Source organism: Mauremys mutica, chromosome 10, assembly GCF_020497125.1.
Source record: "Mauremys mutica isolate MM-2020 ecotype Southern chromosome 10, ASM2049712v1, whole genome shotgun sequence".
NCBI lineage: Eukaryota > Metazoa > Chordata > Testudines > Geoemydidae > Mauremys > Mauremys mutica.
In genome coordinates this window covers 30,191,993-30,211,319 of record NC_059081.1, presented here as the reverse complement: position 1 = coordinate 30,211,319, position 19,327 = coordinate 30,191,993, and the positions used below count along the sequence as shown (strand labels likewise).

The 19,327-nt window shown below is 42.1% G+C and overlaps 1 protein-coding gene across 1 annotated transcript in view; it reads right to left on the bottom strand.

Moving 5' to 3' along the window:
* Positions 1 to 7,269: 7,269 nt before the first annotated feature.
* GALNT5 (polypeptide N-acetylgalactosaminyltransferase 5) overlaps positions 7,270 to 19,327 on the bottom strand; it is a 30,089-nt gene continuing 18,031 nt past the window's right edge. The window contains exons 8-10 of the mRNA XM_045031778.1: positions 14,195 to 14,275; positions 12,605 to 12,766; positions 7,270 to 7,932 (exon numbers count right to left, since the gene is read on the bottom strand). Of these exons, the coding sequence (XP_044887713.1) occupies positions 7,792 to 7,932; positions 12,605 to 12,766; positions 14,195 to 14,275 (384 nt within the window). The 3' untranslated portion in view covers positions 7,270 to 7,791. The remainder of the gene's footprint in view (positions 7,933 to 12,604; positions 12,767 to 14,194; positions 14,276 to 19,327) is intronic.

Genomic DNA, 19,327 nt, shown 5'->3' with positions numbered 1-19,327 from the left:
CAATTCATTTCATGTGGCCACCAAACAGCCATCAAAATAGTCATGAATTTCAATGACTGCCAACCTGGGGATGGATTAGAATGGGTAGCCTAAAAGTAAAAGGTGGAATCCTCTTGGGATGAGGATGAGCATGGAGGGTGGGAAACACTGGCTGCAATGTGATTTTGATTATCAGTACTCTAATTGCTTGAGCCTTATTTGAAACCAATCACTTAAAGGCCAGATTTTCAAAGGCACTTAGGAGGCTAAAGATGCAGATGAGCACATAGTAGGATTTTCAAAAGCACATAATGAAGTTAGATACCTAGGTCTCACTGAAGTCAATGGGATTTAGGTGCCTTACCTACTGAGATGGTTTTGAAAATCCCACTAGGCAACTACCTGCATCTTTAGAGGCCTAAGTGCCTTTGAAATCTGGCCCCTTGAGCTTAACAGTTCCCTACCTCGCCATTCAATCTTCTTGACACTTGCCTTTGAATAAAAGTCATGGAATTTATTCTCTTTCTGTCAAAGGCCAATATGGCTAAAAATATTCTGTACCAAAAAAAATGGACTAATTTACCTAAGAGAAGCAGGCAATTTTCTGCAAGTGTGTGTGTGTGTGTGTGTGTATAAATACACACGCACACATGTTTCTGAGTGGAGTGGAATGGGGTGGATTAGTTTTTATTACTTGTAGGTCAAATAAGCTTAGTCTTGGGAGGAGTGAGTGCAGCTAGAGGCTAAGTTGTGACTTTAGGCAGTCTTCAGCAGGCGATGGTCTATGAAATCCACCATCTCAGGAGTAGAACAAAGGGAAGGCAATACTTATAGGATGGAAGGATCTATGGTCCTGATCCTATTCCCATTGAAGCCAATGACAAAACTCCCATTCACTTAAATCGTGCAGGATCAGGCTCCATGATAGATGATAGCTCAGACATATCTCAAAGACTTGATTCCTTTCCACAGTGGAGGTACCCTGTCATGTGATGTTGGCGCACACTTGAGGGTTTTTTTTAAAGGTTTTAGAAAAGCTGATACCAATGGATACGTTTTTTAAAATTTAACTATTTAAATGGCAACATTTTAATTTGGATTTCAACATCTTCCTGCTGTGTCAGCAACAATTACCACCACCAACAACCAGATTCAATAGAGGAAGGTCTATTTTCATTAGCTAAACTCAGTGAAATGCAAAATGCAAATAAACAGCATAATTAGTACAAAGTGAATTGGAGATTTAAAAGTGCTTTGCATTTTAATAATCTACAGCAGTGATAGGCAACCTGCGGCCTGCAGATCAGTGGCAGTCAACCTGCGGCCCATCAGGGTAATCCGCTGGCGGGCCACAAGACAGTTTATTTACATTGACCGTCCACAGGCACAGCTGCCCGCAGCTTCCAGTGGCCATGGTTCGCCGTTCTTGGCCAATGGGAGCTGCGGGAAGTGGCACAGGCCTTAGGGACATGCTGGCTGCCACTTCCCGCAGCTCCCATTGGCTGGGAACAGCAAACCACAGACACTGGGAGCTGCGGGCAGCTGTGCCTGTGGACGGTCAATTAAATAAACTGTCTCGTGGCCTGCCAGCAGATTACCCTGACGGGCCGCAGGTTGACTGCCACTGATCTGCAGTGTTACCCAACAGTAACCCAGAGAAGGAAACATTCCAGGGAATTCAGGAGAGCTAGTGACACAGTAACCATAGAGACACTCCAGAACAGGATATTCATGTACAGTCCTTTATTTCCATGTTTTCTAACTTTTTTTTGTATACAAATCAAACCAGGTTTTCAACTTCAGCCTTTTGGATCCAGACTACTTAGATAAATTGACATGGTGAAGGCTGGTTATCTTACAGCATATATGGACTGTTAAAACTCCCCATAAATCACATTTTATAAAACCCATTTGTTCACATTTTAAAAACATGTACACCTTTCTCATCAACATGGTCATGAACAAAGCTACCACTCTTAAAATTTCTTTTACATTTGAGATATTTACATTGCATAGTGTCCCTGGGTACATTTTAAAATTCACAAAAAATGCTTTTAGGCAGAAATAATCTCAATGTTTTGAATATGTACAAATGGAAACTAAAATAAAAGGGTTAAGTTCAGGAAGAGCAGTTATACATGGAATGATACCTACAAATGACAATTCATTGCTTAAAATATAAAAAGTACCTAGCACCATTTTAAATTAAACAGTTGAGCCGCAAGTGAACAATGACCAAGGGTCAGATTCTGGTCACTGCTAGATGGCTGGTTTGCACAGCTCACATTCCCAAAGCAGGCCTAAAGTTGATTTAAGAGTATCGCTACAGTGCAATGGGGTAATGCGATCGCAGCAGGTATAGGCACACCCAACCTAGCTTTGATCAAACCAGCTTATTCCAAATAGCATTGTAGACATGGTGTCACCACAGTCTGCCAGCCCAAGTACAATCCTGCATGGGACCTCCACTTGTGCTGCCACAGCTTCAGTGCTATTTTTAGTGAGCTGGCTTGATCAAAGCTAGTTTAGGTATGTCTTTACATGCTGCAATCACACCTCCTGGTTGCAGTGTAGACATACCGTAACTGGCTAATCGGGGATTCCATCATAGGGCAGTTGACCAGGGGGTAAAGGAGGAATGACAAGCACTAATGTGGTTTGGCATTCCCTGGCTGCCGGAATGACCTGTTGGTGACTGTTATTGCTTTGAACAGGGCTGTTGCTGCAGTAAGTTGCTCCTGAGGACTGGACCAACACGCAGAGGCTCAAGAATCAAGGACCTACCAAGTTTGCCAACAGCCTTTGCAGCACCTACCTTCCCAAGTGCCAAACTCTTTGTCCCAAATCTCTGGTCCTAAGCTTCTAGTGTAGTGTCTTTTATGACTCATTAGAAAAGTTAGATGATGTAGGTAAATATTTCTATTGTTTTGGAGTGCTCCTAATTTTTGCTGTCTTTGGCAAAAATCTCTGGAAAAGATTGATGTGAAATTCAGGGTTATCGGCTTTTTTCCTCATCCTCATAGGAATGAGACTGTGTTAATTTCTACCCTTAAATGCACATGCTACTCTGACTACAGCCTGGACCATAGCTCTAATATATGTATAATAGATGATCCCTCATTGACAGGGAGATGGAATATGATTTAAGAGGTCTTGTGCATCTCTAATGTCTATGATTCAAAGACACGAAAGGTATCCGAGTGCAGCATTTGGTACTCAGGTTGTAAATGACATCACTGGAAAGTGTTAAAATTGTTTATTTGATTTTTGAAAAGATGAGCATGATAATCATCTGTCTGTATCCCAGCCAAACAAGTCAGAGCCACTCATGGCTACAGAGGAGCTGGAAACATATGCACGCTTGTAGAAGAGTTGCCAAAGGGAGTAAGGCTCATTCTAGTAAATGGTCTCACATTTTTCTAATTAGAAGTGATTTTCATTTGCATCTGTGAACTAAGGACGCTGGAGGTGGTAATAGTAATCTGGTCTCTTACATGGGAATGTCAATGAGTGAGCAGGGATAAAGGTATTCTTCACTGTCTCATGGGCTCTAGAAGGCCCTCTTGGACAAATATAATTGTGAGTGGTTCCATGAAACCAAGAAAAACATATGCAGGCTTCTTCTTTGAATATTTACTGAGTATGCCAGAAAAATGTTCTCAGACAAGGTTGATTGGTATAATCTGAGTGTTTCTTAATATTGTGTAACAGAACAGCAACAGTATTATTACCAGTAGTCCCTAGGGACATGCTAGACACGTTAAGTAAGATATACCAACACTGAAGTGAACATTTACACAAATCAGGAATAACAGTACAAGTGACAAGACTGGAAATGTGAAGTGACTATGACATATGACCATTTGGTGTACGTTAAGTGACAAATGATTGAATGTCAGCAAGCAGAATTTAATGAAATTCATGTGTCTGATAAAACATGACTGCACAAACAACATCTGTGTAATTTTTCTGATAGTCACTGCAGGCTAGTTGTATTACGAAAGGGGAAAAAAATCAGGAAGACAGTTAGGATAGAAGCCAACTGTGAAAGTCTGTTAGGCAAATCAATATTTTGGCAGGCTCAGCCTGTTAAATACTGTCAGTGTTGCACCTTGATGTGAAAGGTAAAATTATACTGAGGCCCCTTTGAAAAATCAAAGAGAAAAGACGAGTTATTGTGTAACCGCCTATAAACGTTAGAGATGGTTATGAACAGCAAGATATGAACTGAGTTGAAAATTCAGTCCTATGTATGTAAAATAATACGGCAATGTGCTCATATTTGGATAAACCAATTTTTCAACATACAAGGCAATGGCCAAGGAGTGTAAGAATTACATTTCTATTACGGACCATTCACACTTACACGAGTCTCCAGTTTGTCACAAAACATAACAAAAACATGAAAAAGGCATAATAAAAAGTTCAAGGAGAAAGTCCCATGTGCAAAACATTACGATACCCTTGATGTAGATATCATGTCGCAGCTGAATTTGACCCTATCAAAAAAGTAATAAATGTTCTTTCACTAAATGATGACAGTTATTCCAGTATGATTCCCCCCTTCCCACACAACAGACATAAAAGATCTTTTAAAAAGTTTCACAGTATGAAAAATGTACATGAGGATTAATTCAGAGGGGTATTCAATATGTTGAGTTTTGTCAACTGAGTGTATTGATTCCAAAAGCTGTAAGAGTAAAGATGAGTTCTCATTTTTACTGCACTACATCTAATTCTATTTTCCATGTGAGGTACATGAATAGGTCAAGAACAGGAAGCACTAAATTCTGCAGCCCTTTTTAAGACAAAACTCTTAGTTACTTTAATGGGGTTTTTAATATTATGGGCTAGATTCTGGCTGCAAACAGCCAGTGAAGAATTCCCCTGCTGCAATAAAGCTGTCAGAGCCAGCTCCTGCATCAGCCTACCACCCATGGCACAAGGGGAGTATTAGGTGGGATAAGGAGGCTAGCAGAGCTCTGCTGCCCTAAACAAATCCTCCACTGGTGTAGGGTCCCCTAGGGATCCTACATCAGAGATATAAATCAGAGCTGCCCCTGAGCTGAGCCATTGGAGACTGGCCAGGATCAGGCCAGATTCAGGGGTTCTAACTTGCTCCCTAACAGCTCCCCCAATTCCTCTGTGTTGGGTGGAGTCCAGATGCAGGGGAGAATCTAGCCCTATATGTCCCACTGACTTAACAACTGTAGCACTTTGATCTAAGAGAGTAAACATGGAAACCCATCTTCCAAATCAACTCTTCATGAGAGAAGGGTCAGCACTTACGTGTCCTCAGCTTCTATGTTCATAGGCTTAAAACTTATCTGGAAAGTCTGAAATGGAAATATGGGATATATAGTCTTAGGGGACAATTTTGCCTTCAATTCTGCAGGGTGGATCTTCACTCAGATCTTCTACCCTCTCTTCAAGTACAGAACAACGCCTGTTCCTGGACATGTGGAGCTCCTACTCGCTGTCTCCCCTGCCTATGAATATTCTAAATCAAGTCTGGAGGGTTCTATACACAAAAAGGGCAGATCAGAGCAAAGAGCCACCATTATACCCTTTCTCTAGGAGCAACTTTTATCAGAGTTCCCTTTGGTTGCTTTCCAGTGAAGAGAATGCAGAGCAAAATAACAAGTATAAGGCTTGATTGTGCTCTGACTCTGGGGGAGTGTACAAGGGACTCAGGAAGGCACGAGTCCATGTGTTCAGCTGGGCACAGAGCCTGGAAGGAGCTACTGCTGCTGGTGGTATTAGCCAGTCCAAAGGCTCATGACCCGGCCTTGCCTATTGAACTGGTCAGCATAGCCGGTGGTCATCTGAAGGAGGTAATGGGTAGTCATAAGAGGATAAGAGAGGAGTTGAAGGACTGTGGATAGGTGCTAGTGTAGGCCAGGCAAAGAGATCCAGCAGGAAGGAGTTGGCTGGTAAGGCTATGAGAGGGGCTCCAGAGCCCTGCTGGGGGTGCTCTTTTAATAAACCAATCCTACACTTTCCAAAAGGTCCAAGCTTGGTTTGTAGAAAGCAAACATTTTAGTCAATTCTTATAACAACTGCTTTGCCCGTCAAAGTGTAACATCACATACTCTTTATCATTAATCAATACAATACCAAGGCTAGCTCCTGCCCTCCGCTAGATGGCTGCACTGGGGCATAAGCAGACACAGGGAGTCACTTTCATCCTCTCTCCCTACTAGCAGCAAGGTAGGAACTATTTAATGCTGAGGGGAGCAGAAGGAGATAGTACCAGCTATTATGCCATCCGAAATGCTGGGACTTCAAGTGGGCAAAGTCAGTTAGGAGACATCGCCCCTCTGCAGTCAGCTAGTGCACATGCTGCGTTCTGCCCACCCTGAGACATCCCTTTGTCCTTTGCTTCTATCTGGTACACAGCTGCCACTGCCACTCTGCTCCCACCAATGCACGGCTCCTCCAGTGAAGCGCAGAATGTGCCCTATCTATGTGTTTGCATCACAGACCAGCTGCAGTTCAGCTAATCAAATGGATTACAAAAATATATGGATGTCTATACTCAACAGACAGGAATGTATTCAGCAAAAGCCTAATCTGCTATTACATACTTTTAACAACTGCCCACCTTCTCATTCATCTGGAAGAGCAGAATGAGATATTTTAGGTACAAAAACATTCAAAGCTTCCATGACAGATCATTTTCTATTCTAAGAAAAACAAAGATTCCATTTTTTCCATAATGGCATGAGAAAGGAACAGGCAATTAACATAGACTCCGAGTTTCTCAGCTTTTGTCCCCTTGTGTTAGAAGTTTAACATTATTTAAGCTTTTCTGGTTTGCTTTGCATTGAATGCATATACAGTACTATCGGATAACATGTGGCCAACCCAGGAGCCATGAAATCATGCCCAGCAGTGTGCGACTGCCATCTTGGATTTACTAGTAGCGAGAAGCAAGTCCCTGCAGCTCTGTTTTTTTCAGGTTAAACAGGCCCTTTCTGAGGCTCTTCACCCCATCACCACACGGTTCCCACACCCTTTGGTTTATTTTCCCTTTTCATGGCTCTGTGCTGAGGCACTTCTTTCTGGCTGAGAAGGGCTGAATGGAGAGTCTCTTTAAAGTCTGCTGGGTTCATACTGTTCTTGCACTGTTCCAGAGGGTTAGCTGTAGAGCTAGATAAGGCACACCCCACTGCTTTGCAGCCTAACCACTCCTTGCCCATCTAAGAAGCAGGAGGTCAAACCAAGGTATCAAATTCACAGTGCCTGTGTGCAAATACAGCACTTATAGGGCTTTTCCCACTGCCAGGTTAGAAGTGCTTAAAGATTTATATTTTTTGTGATTAAAGATGGGCTCTTGTCATGGGAAACCAAGCTTCAAAAGTGGCTCCAGGTACCTACCTTTCAGAATCAGTGAATTCAATTTGGTAGGAACAGCAGCACAAGATGCTATGTGCAGTCATAGGAGTTGAACCCTGGAACTATTTCTGGTAGCTGGCATTAATCTCTCTGAAGCCAGTCAGTGAAGGTCTGCTTAAGGTGGGCATGAGGCACTTTAGAAAGTATTTCCATTTACTGAAAAAACTTTCACTCAACCTTCCCCAAGTGCCCCACAGTGAGTGGAAAATATGCCTGAATGTTTTAAACCATATCAAACCAGATGTGCTGTTGCTTGATATTTTGATCTCTCAATATGGTGATTTAAAATGATGGATTTAAATTACCATTAGGAAATGAACCTCCAATTTTGTAATTGCTGTCACAAGTCTCACAGATGTCATTCTTGAATTCACACGCTTTGAATTCTCTGTTTCTGTTTTGATCGTTTTCTCTTCAGTCAGCATAATAATTTCCAAACTGCCATTTCTGATAAGGATTTGAGGCATCACAGGCATTAACCCTCAGGATTTTGTGAGACTGATCCACTTCCAAACATGTTGGCTGCTGAAGGTGTTCTAAAACCATGTGATCCATCTATAGAGAAACAGCACAGGACAATAGGTAACAGGACTCATACAGCAATTGTTATTATTTGCAACTGGGAAAAAAAAGCTTCAGAAATTATACTCGGTGTTCCCTAGTGGAGATTTTTGATCCCCGAGGATGAACCCATTTTTGCATTTCTGCATTATGTAATGATTCATTCATAGGCTTAAAGGGAATTTTGGGTGGGATCCAAAGTTTACACCTGTTGTTGAACTAGAACTATATTGCACCTTCTGTGCTTCATGGGATTTTAATTCTTTGGAAATTAACGGATTAGTTCGCTTGCTGTCTGAATGGTAATTATCATGCAAAGGAAATGACTCCAGATGGCATTTGCAATATAGAATAACGTATGGCAGGAGACTTTGATTTTCATATTGTGGTATTTCGCAACTGATGAAGTAAAAGCACACTTACTATGATGAAAAGTGTGTTAGGTAATTTGTTAATTAAGTCCAAGAGCTGGGATGCTAAATTGGATTATGAAATCGTGAGGAGTTTGAATGATTAGGGGCCTTATTCTTATCCTTTTGCACTTATGTGTGCAATTTTTTAACCTACTTATACATATTGCAAGTATTGCAATACTACAAGTATCCTCAGTGGTAGGGACATTTTTACATTATTGCTTTATTGTATTATAATTGATAGCATAATTTCAGTCATGTATCTTAGTGAAATATTAGTGAAATCACCAACAGACTATTTTATTTGGGGCTTTGTATGTGCATGACAAATGCATTGAACGTGCCTTTGTTCTGATGAGAATTATGACACCTGATGAGGGGTAAGGACTTCACTATTCTTGTGGCCAGCATTAACCCATTTTCCCCCTTGTTTTCTGGTTTGCAATATTCAATTGCTGGAGTGACTAGTTTTTAACCCTTGTTATATAGTAACTCAAACTAGTCTCCTTTGTAATCAGCTTCCAAATGATCTTTCAGAAAAACAGCATCCAATACCATATGGAAAGCCAGTGAATGTGAACCTAACTGGATTACAATAATGCTCTTTTTTCTTGCAGACAGTACAGTGACACACACATTAGAAAGTTAGAGATTCGGTTATATTAGGTGCCCTCTCCAAACTGTATCTTATTCAGGAATGACATTTGTTGTTGTTGTTGTTGCAGAAATAGCATTTGCCAGAACACCACAAAATGCTTCAGTCCTGTTAGGCTCCAAATTTAATCGCCTTTAGGATTGTCCTAATGCCCCCTGAACTCTAAATGTATCTGACTTCTAACATTACACTCTTTCATTCCTGAACAATTCGAAACAAAACTAACAATAGCCATTGTTTTTGTAGGACTTGGACAAGAGCGATGTTGTGTTCCACCAGCTGACTCTGGGCTAAGAGTTAAGTAGCCCTGGTGGTGGGGTGTCTACCCCCACACAACATGGCCAATTAACTGCACAGGCTGTGCCTGGAGAGGGAGCCAGGGAGCAGGGAATTGATTGAAACCAGGGTCAGCTGGGCAGGAACAGGTGGGGCCTATACAGCCAGAAAGCTGGTAACAGACAAAGGCTGCTAGGAAAGGCTGTAGCCACTCCCTGAGAAGAGGGAGGGGGATTTGAGTTAGTACACCCAGAGAAAGGAGGGGAACTGGGAGTGGTAGGAAGGAGTCCAGGGAAGGAGTGACAAGGGCTGTGGGAAAGCAGGCCATAGTTGCAGGTATAGGGTTCCTGGACTGGAACCCAGAGTAGTGGGTAGGCCTGGGGTCACCTACCAACCACTGGGGATATGACACACACCAGGCAGAGGACTGCAGACTGCCTGGGCATCCTAGAAAAACCTGGTTACATTTACCCTGGAAAGGGGAACCATGGAGTGATCTAGCCGGAGGGCTTAAGGCAGAGGAAGCTGTGATTCGTAGAACGAGAGGACAATGGGAGAGACACTTCCAGGAGATGGCGTAACACCTGGCTGGAGCTAATCCCAAGGATGGCCTGGAGGAGTGCCACCAATGGTGAGTAAACCCCATGACAGTCTTCCATTCCCAGAGCAGTGCTGACTCCATTGCACACACACAGAAGTAAACCAAAAAAGCCATGTTTATTTTTAGTTAGAGATGAACCCTAACCACAACCCCAGATTTGAACCCTGGGCTTGAGAGGGGAAGATTAAGATTAAATCCCTTTTGTGTGGACTTCCTCAGACCTGCAGGAGGGGAGAACCAAGGGTGCTCCTTAGCTCCACTTATAAGCCTTTTGGTGGAAGATGTTTTCTCTCCATTATCCCACATTCCCAGTGAGCAATTTACATTCTAAGTTCTGTTTCTGCAAGGAAATGTGCTAGTGACTTATTTTTTTATTTAAATGTCTCTAGAGTTCTTTCACTTGCTGTATTAAGCTCAGAGGTGCAGAAGTCCCAGTGATATTTCCGATTTAAAAAGTAATAACTTTTGAAATTGAACTTTAATCTCATCTAGAAAGTTTTGGTGTAAAAAACTGAGTCTTATTTCTCTCCATCTTTTTGTTTTTTTTCTGTGTGTGGTTGAAGAGTTAGACATTTTGAACTTTGATTATCTGTTGTCAGGATGTCCTTGTTCAATTAATTTCAATTTTTGTGGAAAATTTCTACCTTGCCTCAGAACTAACCTACTAATTCTGAGATTAACATTTTGTGGATTTTAGGTGGTGGCCAAATTTGAATTAAAAGGGAAACTCAATTGCAGCCTTAATGATAAAGCAATTTCCACATTCCTCAGCAAAAAAAGAATCACTCAGCCTGTCTCATTCTCAAATTCTGGGGTTATATTTTATACTAACACAAAAATATCAGTTTTAATCCTGTGTTACAAATCCAATTACTATAGTCAATATATAAACTTTTGTTTTTCCCTCCAAGACTTTTAAAAATAGTAGATACAATAAACCTTAATATTGAGCAAGTAACTTAATTTCACTGTGCCTCAATTTCCCACCTGTAAGTAGAGGTAATAATAACACTTCCTCTCTTCCACCCTGTCTCATCTATTTAGATTAAAAGCTCTTCAGGGCATAGGGTGGCTCTTATTATGTGTATGTACGGTGCCTAGTGTAAATAGCCCTCATGTCTGGGACCCCTACATGACATAGTAATACAAATAATGAATAATAGTCACCCTCATTAATATTCAAAACAAAATAAATAAAATAAAACACCCAAATTCAGGAGATGTTAATAGTAACATGTTGGGCAATGTTTTGTTTTTCTTTATACAATTACAAGTCCATAGCCTCTGTTTGCCAGAAGCTGGGAATGGGCGACAGGGGATGGATCACTTGATGATTACCTGTTCTGTTCATTTCCTCTGGGGCACCTGGCATTGGCCACTGTCGGAAGACAGGATACTGGGCTAGATGGATCTTTGGTCTGACCCAGTATGGCCGTTCTTATGCTCTTCAGAGGGCCCAGAAAGGATAATATTTCATTAGTGGGGGGTGGGGGAGAAAGGCATTCAAGGCTTTTTGGTTTGTGAGTTTTTATGGCTGTTTTCAAAGGAGGGGGACTGACAGTGATAACTTTCAACTGTCTTTCTCCCCACAGGGCTGGTACTATATGCTTCCTGTGTCCAGGGCTTTCCTAAAAACTAATCTGATCTACTTCAGTGAACTAAATGGTATAGTTCAGGCTTGTCACTAGTTCAGTCCTGTGCAGGTACAATCATCTGTGTCCAATTGTATTGAATTGGGTATTGTGGCTTTGTAAAGTGAAACATGACTTTCTGTATCCTAGCAGGAGCCATCACATGTATCTAGTTTAAGGCTTGAAGTTCAGCCTGGAACAGTTTCTGACCATCAAAAATTGTCACTGTACCTACTGTGCAATCTGGTCTCATAAATGGCTGGCAATTTTCTTTTATTTTTACAAAATATCCTGGCTTTTGTAAGGAGTGATTTGGTGGGGGAGGAAGGGAGGGGTTGAGGAGGGTTTTGTTGTTGTTTTAGATTGGCTAAAAAGAAACAAATGGAAGGAGAGTCAATAATGGAATGTGTTATTGAATATCCATCAGGTAACACAACAGCTATACTTTTGTTTCCTAAATTGAAGGCTCCTCTAAAAGCATGTCATTTCAGAGGGGGAAAAATCATTTCTAATTATTCGTGGAACTTTTTAATGCTTAGAGTTATCTACAAGCCTGAATCTTTGACTTTGTTGGATGCAAGCGTAGGAAAAAAGAGAACAAAATGTCATTTGAAGGATTGTGTGTGTGTGTGGTTAGTTTCACTATATTACATTTAGCTTGATGCAATGCTAAGGCAGCACACTGATATACACCACCCTGAAAGGTAAATGGGGCCGTGGGAGTGAAATCACTGGTAGCTGGTTAGCTTTCAATCTAACTTGGAGGAAAATAATCCTGAGGATTGAAAACTGCGTTTGCAGACTAATGATCAGAGTGGCTGAAATAATTTGAAGTAATGTGTACCTTCGGAAAAAGGCGATTTTTGTCAACCTCTTTTTTCCTCATATCTATTCAGAAATTCACAAAGAGACAAACTAAATGTGTGTGTTTCTCTTTATATCTTTATGAATTTGGAATAGTCTCTCTCACTGCCAAACACATGACAAACATACAACACCAGCGATAAGTATTGTTTTCCTTTATTTAGTTTTATTTCAGGTGTAACTGCAGTGGTAGTGGAGGGGAAATCATTATAAATGCTCTACTTACCAGTTCTGGTTGAAAGGGCACCAATGATTTATGCAACCATTTCAGGCTATTGTTTCTGTTATCGCAAGGGTACAGGCCCAGTGTTCTCTTTGCATCTACTGGTGCTATGCAGAAGTCCCCATGTTTTATTAGTCTCAGCCAAGTGTAGTTGAACTTCTGGTTCTGTGGAGAAACAATAGCGGACTGATCTCAGTTTGGGTTTTGTGAGCTATTTCCCTTTACATGTCTAAAAAATCCAACCACATAACTCTAGGCTTTGTATAATTGTTCCAGATATGCCAGATTCTGTTCTTTTAGTGTGAATCTGGAGCGAATAAAGTTCTGGTCTAAGGCCTGATCGTGCTCTCGGTGACCTCAGTAACCAGACTACTTCCAGCTTTGATTAGAAAAAAATCTGTCTCTCAAACTGCTGTAGCTGAGACCAGAACATAGCCCAATAACTCAAAGTTTTCTAATGTTTGCATTAACAATGTACTATTACAGGGATTCTCAAACTATGGTCAACAAAGCATTTCCTGGTGGCCCACACAGGAGAACGGAGTATAGGGTAGTTGTGAGAGTGGGAGAGGAGAGGATCCATGAGAGGATCTTTTATAAACTGGACTGTAGAAATGAAGAGTTGGAGACAGCACCAGAACAAATTCTGAAAAGGGGATTTGTCTACTACTGCCGACACCAGATTGCAATAGTGAGGCTTCAGGACTGGCCTCCCCCGATGGCATAACAGCACCCAGTGACAAAAGGCCAACCCTGCCCCCATTAGGTCAGTTACTCTTGATGTCTATATTGGCTAGTAATCAGTGGGGTATTACCCATCAGGAGGCACTTCCTATAAAAGACAGCAGAGGAAAGTAGCCCTGTTCCTGCAGCAACTGCCATGTACCCTCCCTCCTATGCTGGCTTTGTTACCGTGGTAGAGTAAACTAGTGGGCCTATTGTATTTAAAGTTTTCTCTCCGCTATAGGCGTGTATGGAATTTTGCATCTGAGTTGCATTTCAGCTAATTGCAGACTTCTACTTGGTTTTGGGGGTCTCAGTGCTTTCAAGAAATGGTGCAGGCTCCATTTCTTATCTATTGAAACACAGCCCAGTACTCATTTCTTGTTTTACAAGATGGCATCTTTTGGTAATGTGTCCTGGCAGCAGGGCCGGCTCTAGACCCCAGCGCGCCAAGCGCGCGCTTGGGGCGGCATGCCGCCGGTGGGGGGGGGCAGGCGGCTCCGGTGGACCTCCCGCAGGCGTGCCTGCGGAGGGTCTGGTTGTCCGGCGGCTCAGGTGGACCTCCCGCAGGCACGTCTGCAGGAGGTCCACCAGAGCCGCGGGACCAGCGGACCCTCTGCAGGCACGTCTGCAGGAAGTCCACCGGAGCCGTGGGACTGGCGACCGCCAGAGCGCCCCCCGTGGCGTGCTGCCCTGCTTGCGGTGGCGCAATTGCTAGAGCCGCCCCTGCTGGCAGTAAGGATTACATGAACCTCCAAGATAGACTTCAAGTCAGTGAGGTGATGGGTAGGGAGATTACTTAGCATAAGCAATAAAACTGATAATATTTGACATCCAATATACAAACCAGCAATCTCTAATACATCTTACCTTGTTGCTAATGTTACAAGTCTCAAAGGCCAGAGTGGAGTTTTCCACAGTAATGCATCTAGCCATGGCTATGTTAACAATCTGGGAGCAAAATTAAAAATGGAAATTCAGAAAAGGCAATAACATCAAAATGAGGCACAAAAACGCAAGAGACAGAACACTGCAAATAGAACAATTATAATACCTAGTTCTTATATAGTGCTTTTAATTAGCAGATCTCAAAGTGCTTTGCAAAAGAGGTCAGTATCATTCGTCCCCTTTTACAGTTGGGGTAACTGAGGCACAGAGCGGGGAAGTGACTTGCCCAAGGTCACCCAATATATTAATATTTAAGAGTATTACATTCTAATCAGCATAAAAACAACGAGGCGTTCTGGTTAGCATAAGAGTTTGTCTCTACATGAAAGTTAATCTGGAATAAGATAGGGGATGAATTGAAATCAGATTAACTATTACTGATAAACTCCATGGGTGGACAGGAGAATAAGAGCATCCACACATGGATTTAGCGAGGAATAGCTATTCAGGAATCTTTTAGGGCTTGTCTATGCAGGGAGTTATTCCAGAAGGAATTGGTTAGCATTTTCTCTTTTACTGGATGCTCTCCATAAGAGAAACATAGTGTAATCTAGGCAAACTAAAGATAACGGACCATATTCTCTGCTGGTGTCAGCGGTGCCCATAATATCTGCTTGAACTCTTTTGTCTGCCAAGAGATGCTTTCCATTAGCCTTTTTCTGGAACACAGGAGGCAGCAAGAGTAAGTTTTTTTTCGTTAGGCACAGCTAGCTTTCCTATTGCTGCTGCTTATGCTGTAACTGTTATTGAAAAGCCATTTATAAATCCCCTCACATTCCTGCATCACAGTCTAACTAACCCAAATGAGCAGCAGGTTAGGAGAAAAATCCTCTTAAATTGACCTTATGCAGACAATTTGATTGCCTGGCCAATCAAATCAGAGATCAGATATCTCCAGTTATCTTGGCCACCCAAAGCTAATTCAGAGTTAAAAGCTGCTCGCAGCTAGTCATGCAGCTACACTTTGTTAGCTAGAAGGTCAAAAAAACAAAACCGAAAACCATAATAGCTGGCAAAGGCTACCTGCTGTCATCAGACCTCTGACTGGTGATGGATTTAGGACACAAGTGGTGGGATACATTTCTATTCTATTCAGGCTATTATACTGCACCCTTCACTGCTGCATTTGAGCATCTCCCCACAGGGGATTAAATTACATGACTAGTATCTGTCATGTATCCTTTTCTTTCCTTCTCCTTCCCCAAGGGGAAAACTGTTTGTGGATTTTTATATCTATTTAATTTTATTATATATATAATGTGATCTGTGTCATGTCGCTAAGATAACTCTTCAGCCCTCACAGATAGGGTTTGCTGCCCTTGATCCAATCAGTGAAAGGGTAGTATTGGTAGTTATGGTAATACAAGAGTCAGCAGCAGTTGTGTACATACCGACACTTTGGAAAGAAGGAATTTCAATTCTAACTTAGCCAAAAGGTTTATGATTATCTTTTAAAACTTTTGCATCATATTGGAGGGGAAAAAAAGAATGAGTGACCGAACATTGTCTGTCAGGAAATGCTAGTTAGAAAGAGCAGATGCGAATGAGAATTTTTTTTCTTTAAAAAGTGTCTAAATATTTTCTCTCTTTCCAGATGTTCCTTTGTTTTTGTTGCAGTACAGGTGGCCTCAGGTCTCTCAGGTGTCTTGTATCTCTTCATTCTGCCTCTTTTGCTCTATATTCCCTACAATTGTCGTTACATCAGGAAGTCATCATCATGATACCTTGTTAGCATGACCATCTGGAGAAGTTATGGCTTGCACTAAGCTTTCTTGTACTGCTGTTTGAATGACCAGACAAATGCATTCTAAGGGCATTTATGCATTCTGAAGTTTATATCAGAATGCTGCTTATTTTGGGCTGAATTCTGCCAGGTACCAAATGCCTTCAGTTCACATGCAAGGAAGTCAATGGAACAATATTGATTTATAACAGATGAGGAGTTGGCTAGATCATCAGGCTCAATGGGTAGTGATCAATTGGTCCATGTCTAGTTGGCAGCTGGTATCAATCAGAGTGCCCCAAGGGTCGGTCCTGGGGCTGGTTTTGTTTAGTATCTTGATTAATGATCTGGAAGATGGCGTGGATTGCACCCTCAGCAAGTTTGCAGATGACACTAAACTGGAAGGAGTGGTAGATATGCTGGAAGGTAGGGATAGGATACAGAGGGACCTAGACAAATTAGAGGTTTGGACCAAAAGAAGTCTGATGAGGTTCAACAAGGGCAAGTGCAGAGTCCTGCACTTAGGAAGGAAGAATCTCAAGCACTGCTACAGACTAGGGACCAAGTGGCTAGGCAGCAGTTCTGCAGAAAAGGATCTAGGGGTTATAGTGGACAAAAAGCTGGATATGAGTCAGCAGTGTGCCCTTGTTGCCAAGAAGGCTAACGGCATTTTGGGCTCTATAAGTAAGAGCACTGACAGCAGATCGAGGGACATGATCATTCCCCTCTATTCGGCATTGGTGAGGCCTCATCTGGAGTACTGTGTCCAGTTTTGGACCCCACACTACAAGAAGGATGTGGAATAATTAGAAAGAATCCAGTGGAGGGCAACAAAAATGATTAGGGGGCTGGAGAAAACTTGTTCACCTTAGCCTCTAATGATAGAACAAGAAGCAATGGGCTTAAACTGCAGCAAGGGAGATTTAGGTTGGACATTAGGAAAAAGTTCCTAACTGTCAGGATGGTTAAACACTGGAATAAATTGCCTAGGGAGGTTGTGGAATCTCCATCTCTAGAGATATTTAAGAGTAGGTTAGATAAATGTCTATCAGGGATGGTCTAGACAGTATTTGGTCCTGCCATGAGGGCAGGGGACTGGACTCGATGACCTCTCGAGGTCCCTTCCAGTCCTAGAGTCTATGATGCTGAGATGCTGAGGGAACTGGAATTATTTAGTCTGCGGAAGAGAAGAATGAGGGGGGATTTGATAGCTGCTTTCAACTACCTGAAAGAGTGTTCCAAAGAGGATGGATCTAGACTGTTCTCAGTGGTACCAGATGACAGAACAAGGAGTAATGGTCTCAAGTTGCAGTGGGGGAGGTTTAGGTTGGATATTAGGAAAAACTTTTTCACTAGGAGGGTGGTGAAGCACTGGAATGGGTTACCTAGGGAGGTGGTGGAATCTTCTTCCTCAGAGGTTTTTAAGGTCAGGCTTGACAAAGCCGTGGCTGAGAAGATTTAGTTGGGGATTGGGTCCTGCTTTGAGCAGGGGATTGGACTAGATCAATGCTTCTCGAAGCCGGTCCGCCGCTTGTTCAGGGAAAGCCCCTGGCGATCCAGGCCAGTTTGTTTACCTGCCGCGTCTGCAGGTTCGGCTGATCGTGGCTCCCACGTGGGAAGCGGCGCAGGCCAAGGGATGTGCTGGCCACCCTGCCTGCAGCCCCATTGGCCTGGAGCAGCAGACCACAGCCAGTGGGAGCCAAACCTGTGGACACAGCAGGTAAACAAACCGGCCCGGAATGCCAGGGGCTTTCCCTGAACAAGCGGCAGACCGGCTTCGAGAAGCACTGGACTAGATGACCTCCTGAGGTCTCTTCCAACCCTGATATTCTATGATTCTAATTGAGGAATATTTATTGTATTTTAAGATAATCATGGCAATATTTGAAAATTATAGCTGATTGAGCTATTATTAAAAAATGTAGCTGCTTCCCTCCCTTTTTAAATTACTGAACCTTTTATGAACTAATCCTGATTTCTGTGAGTAAATCTGCTGTTAATAAAATATTTTCCAAGTAGCTTTGATGAATATTATTCATCCTACTGGTAGCTTCTGAATGATTATTTCAGTAATCAGTATTTATTTGTATTGTGCTATTTGATCAGCTCTATTGGAAAATATGGTCCACATCACAGCTAAAGTAAAGCAACCTTAACCCAGCTTCACTGACTCCTCGGCAATTCCCTGGGGTAGAGAAATATCTGGGAGTTTATAGCCAGCAGAGCAGCTCTTTACCATCCCTGGCACTGCCCTTGGCCTGGGAGGCATGTCTGAGGTGTGGCAGAGTATGGCCATGTCTGCTCCCGGCTGCTGGAATAACCTAAGAGGTAAATCAAAGCTGTACTGGGGGGCTGAACTGCCCCACAACCAGCATCCGTGCCAATGGGTGTAACACTACTTATATTCCTGCCCTCAGCAGGACAGCACAAACACAGCTGAGGATCTGACCGATTACTTTCAGGAGTGCAACTCTTGCTAAACTAGAACTCTAAAACTAGAAAGACTTTCAGAAGCTGACTGAACTACATATGGTAACAAAGTGTCTTACTTTTGTGACGTGGGATCACTGTCACTTGTTCTTAACATTCAGATTTTTTAATTTAAATTTATGCTGAAATTATAAATGAAGTAGCATGTCCATGATGCCTCAGGAGGGACTATTTTATGCTCTTGTATTTTTAGAAATGTTTCCAACTGCCCTGAACTTTGAAGAAATATGGACCAAGATCAGAATCTACATTTTCTTCACACACACACACATAAAGAGATGCTGAATATGTGAATAATTAGCTCATTGTGAAAATAAGACTCACCTGACATTGAAGTTCACAGAATGGTATGAATATAATACCAGAGGAAGTTAAAGGGAAGTAAATTCAGAGAATACACACAACCTGATCCTGCTACATTCCTTACACAACCACAACTTCCATTAAAATCAATGGGAATTTGGGGTGGGTAGGGAAAGCAGGACTGAACTCAAAATATTTCTGAAAAAGTATTCTGTCCACTATACTTTTGTTGCATTTGTATAAGTACTGGGGACTGGGTTTTAGCTGCACTTTGGTACGGATATGATTAGGGTGACCAGACAACAAATGTGAAAAATCGGGACGGGAGTGGTGGATAATAGGAACCTATATAAGAAAAAGACCCCAAAATTGGGACTGTCCCTATAAAATCGGGACATCTGGTCACCCTAGAGATGACTGTTTGGGAGGATACGTCTATTTTTTTGTTTGAAAACAGAAATGAGGCTGTTTTTATTGTAGAAGAGAAAAATAGATTTCTAGTGCACTCTAGTGGTGTCAGGCTCTCAGTACAAAACAAT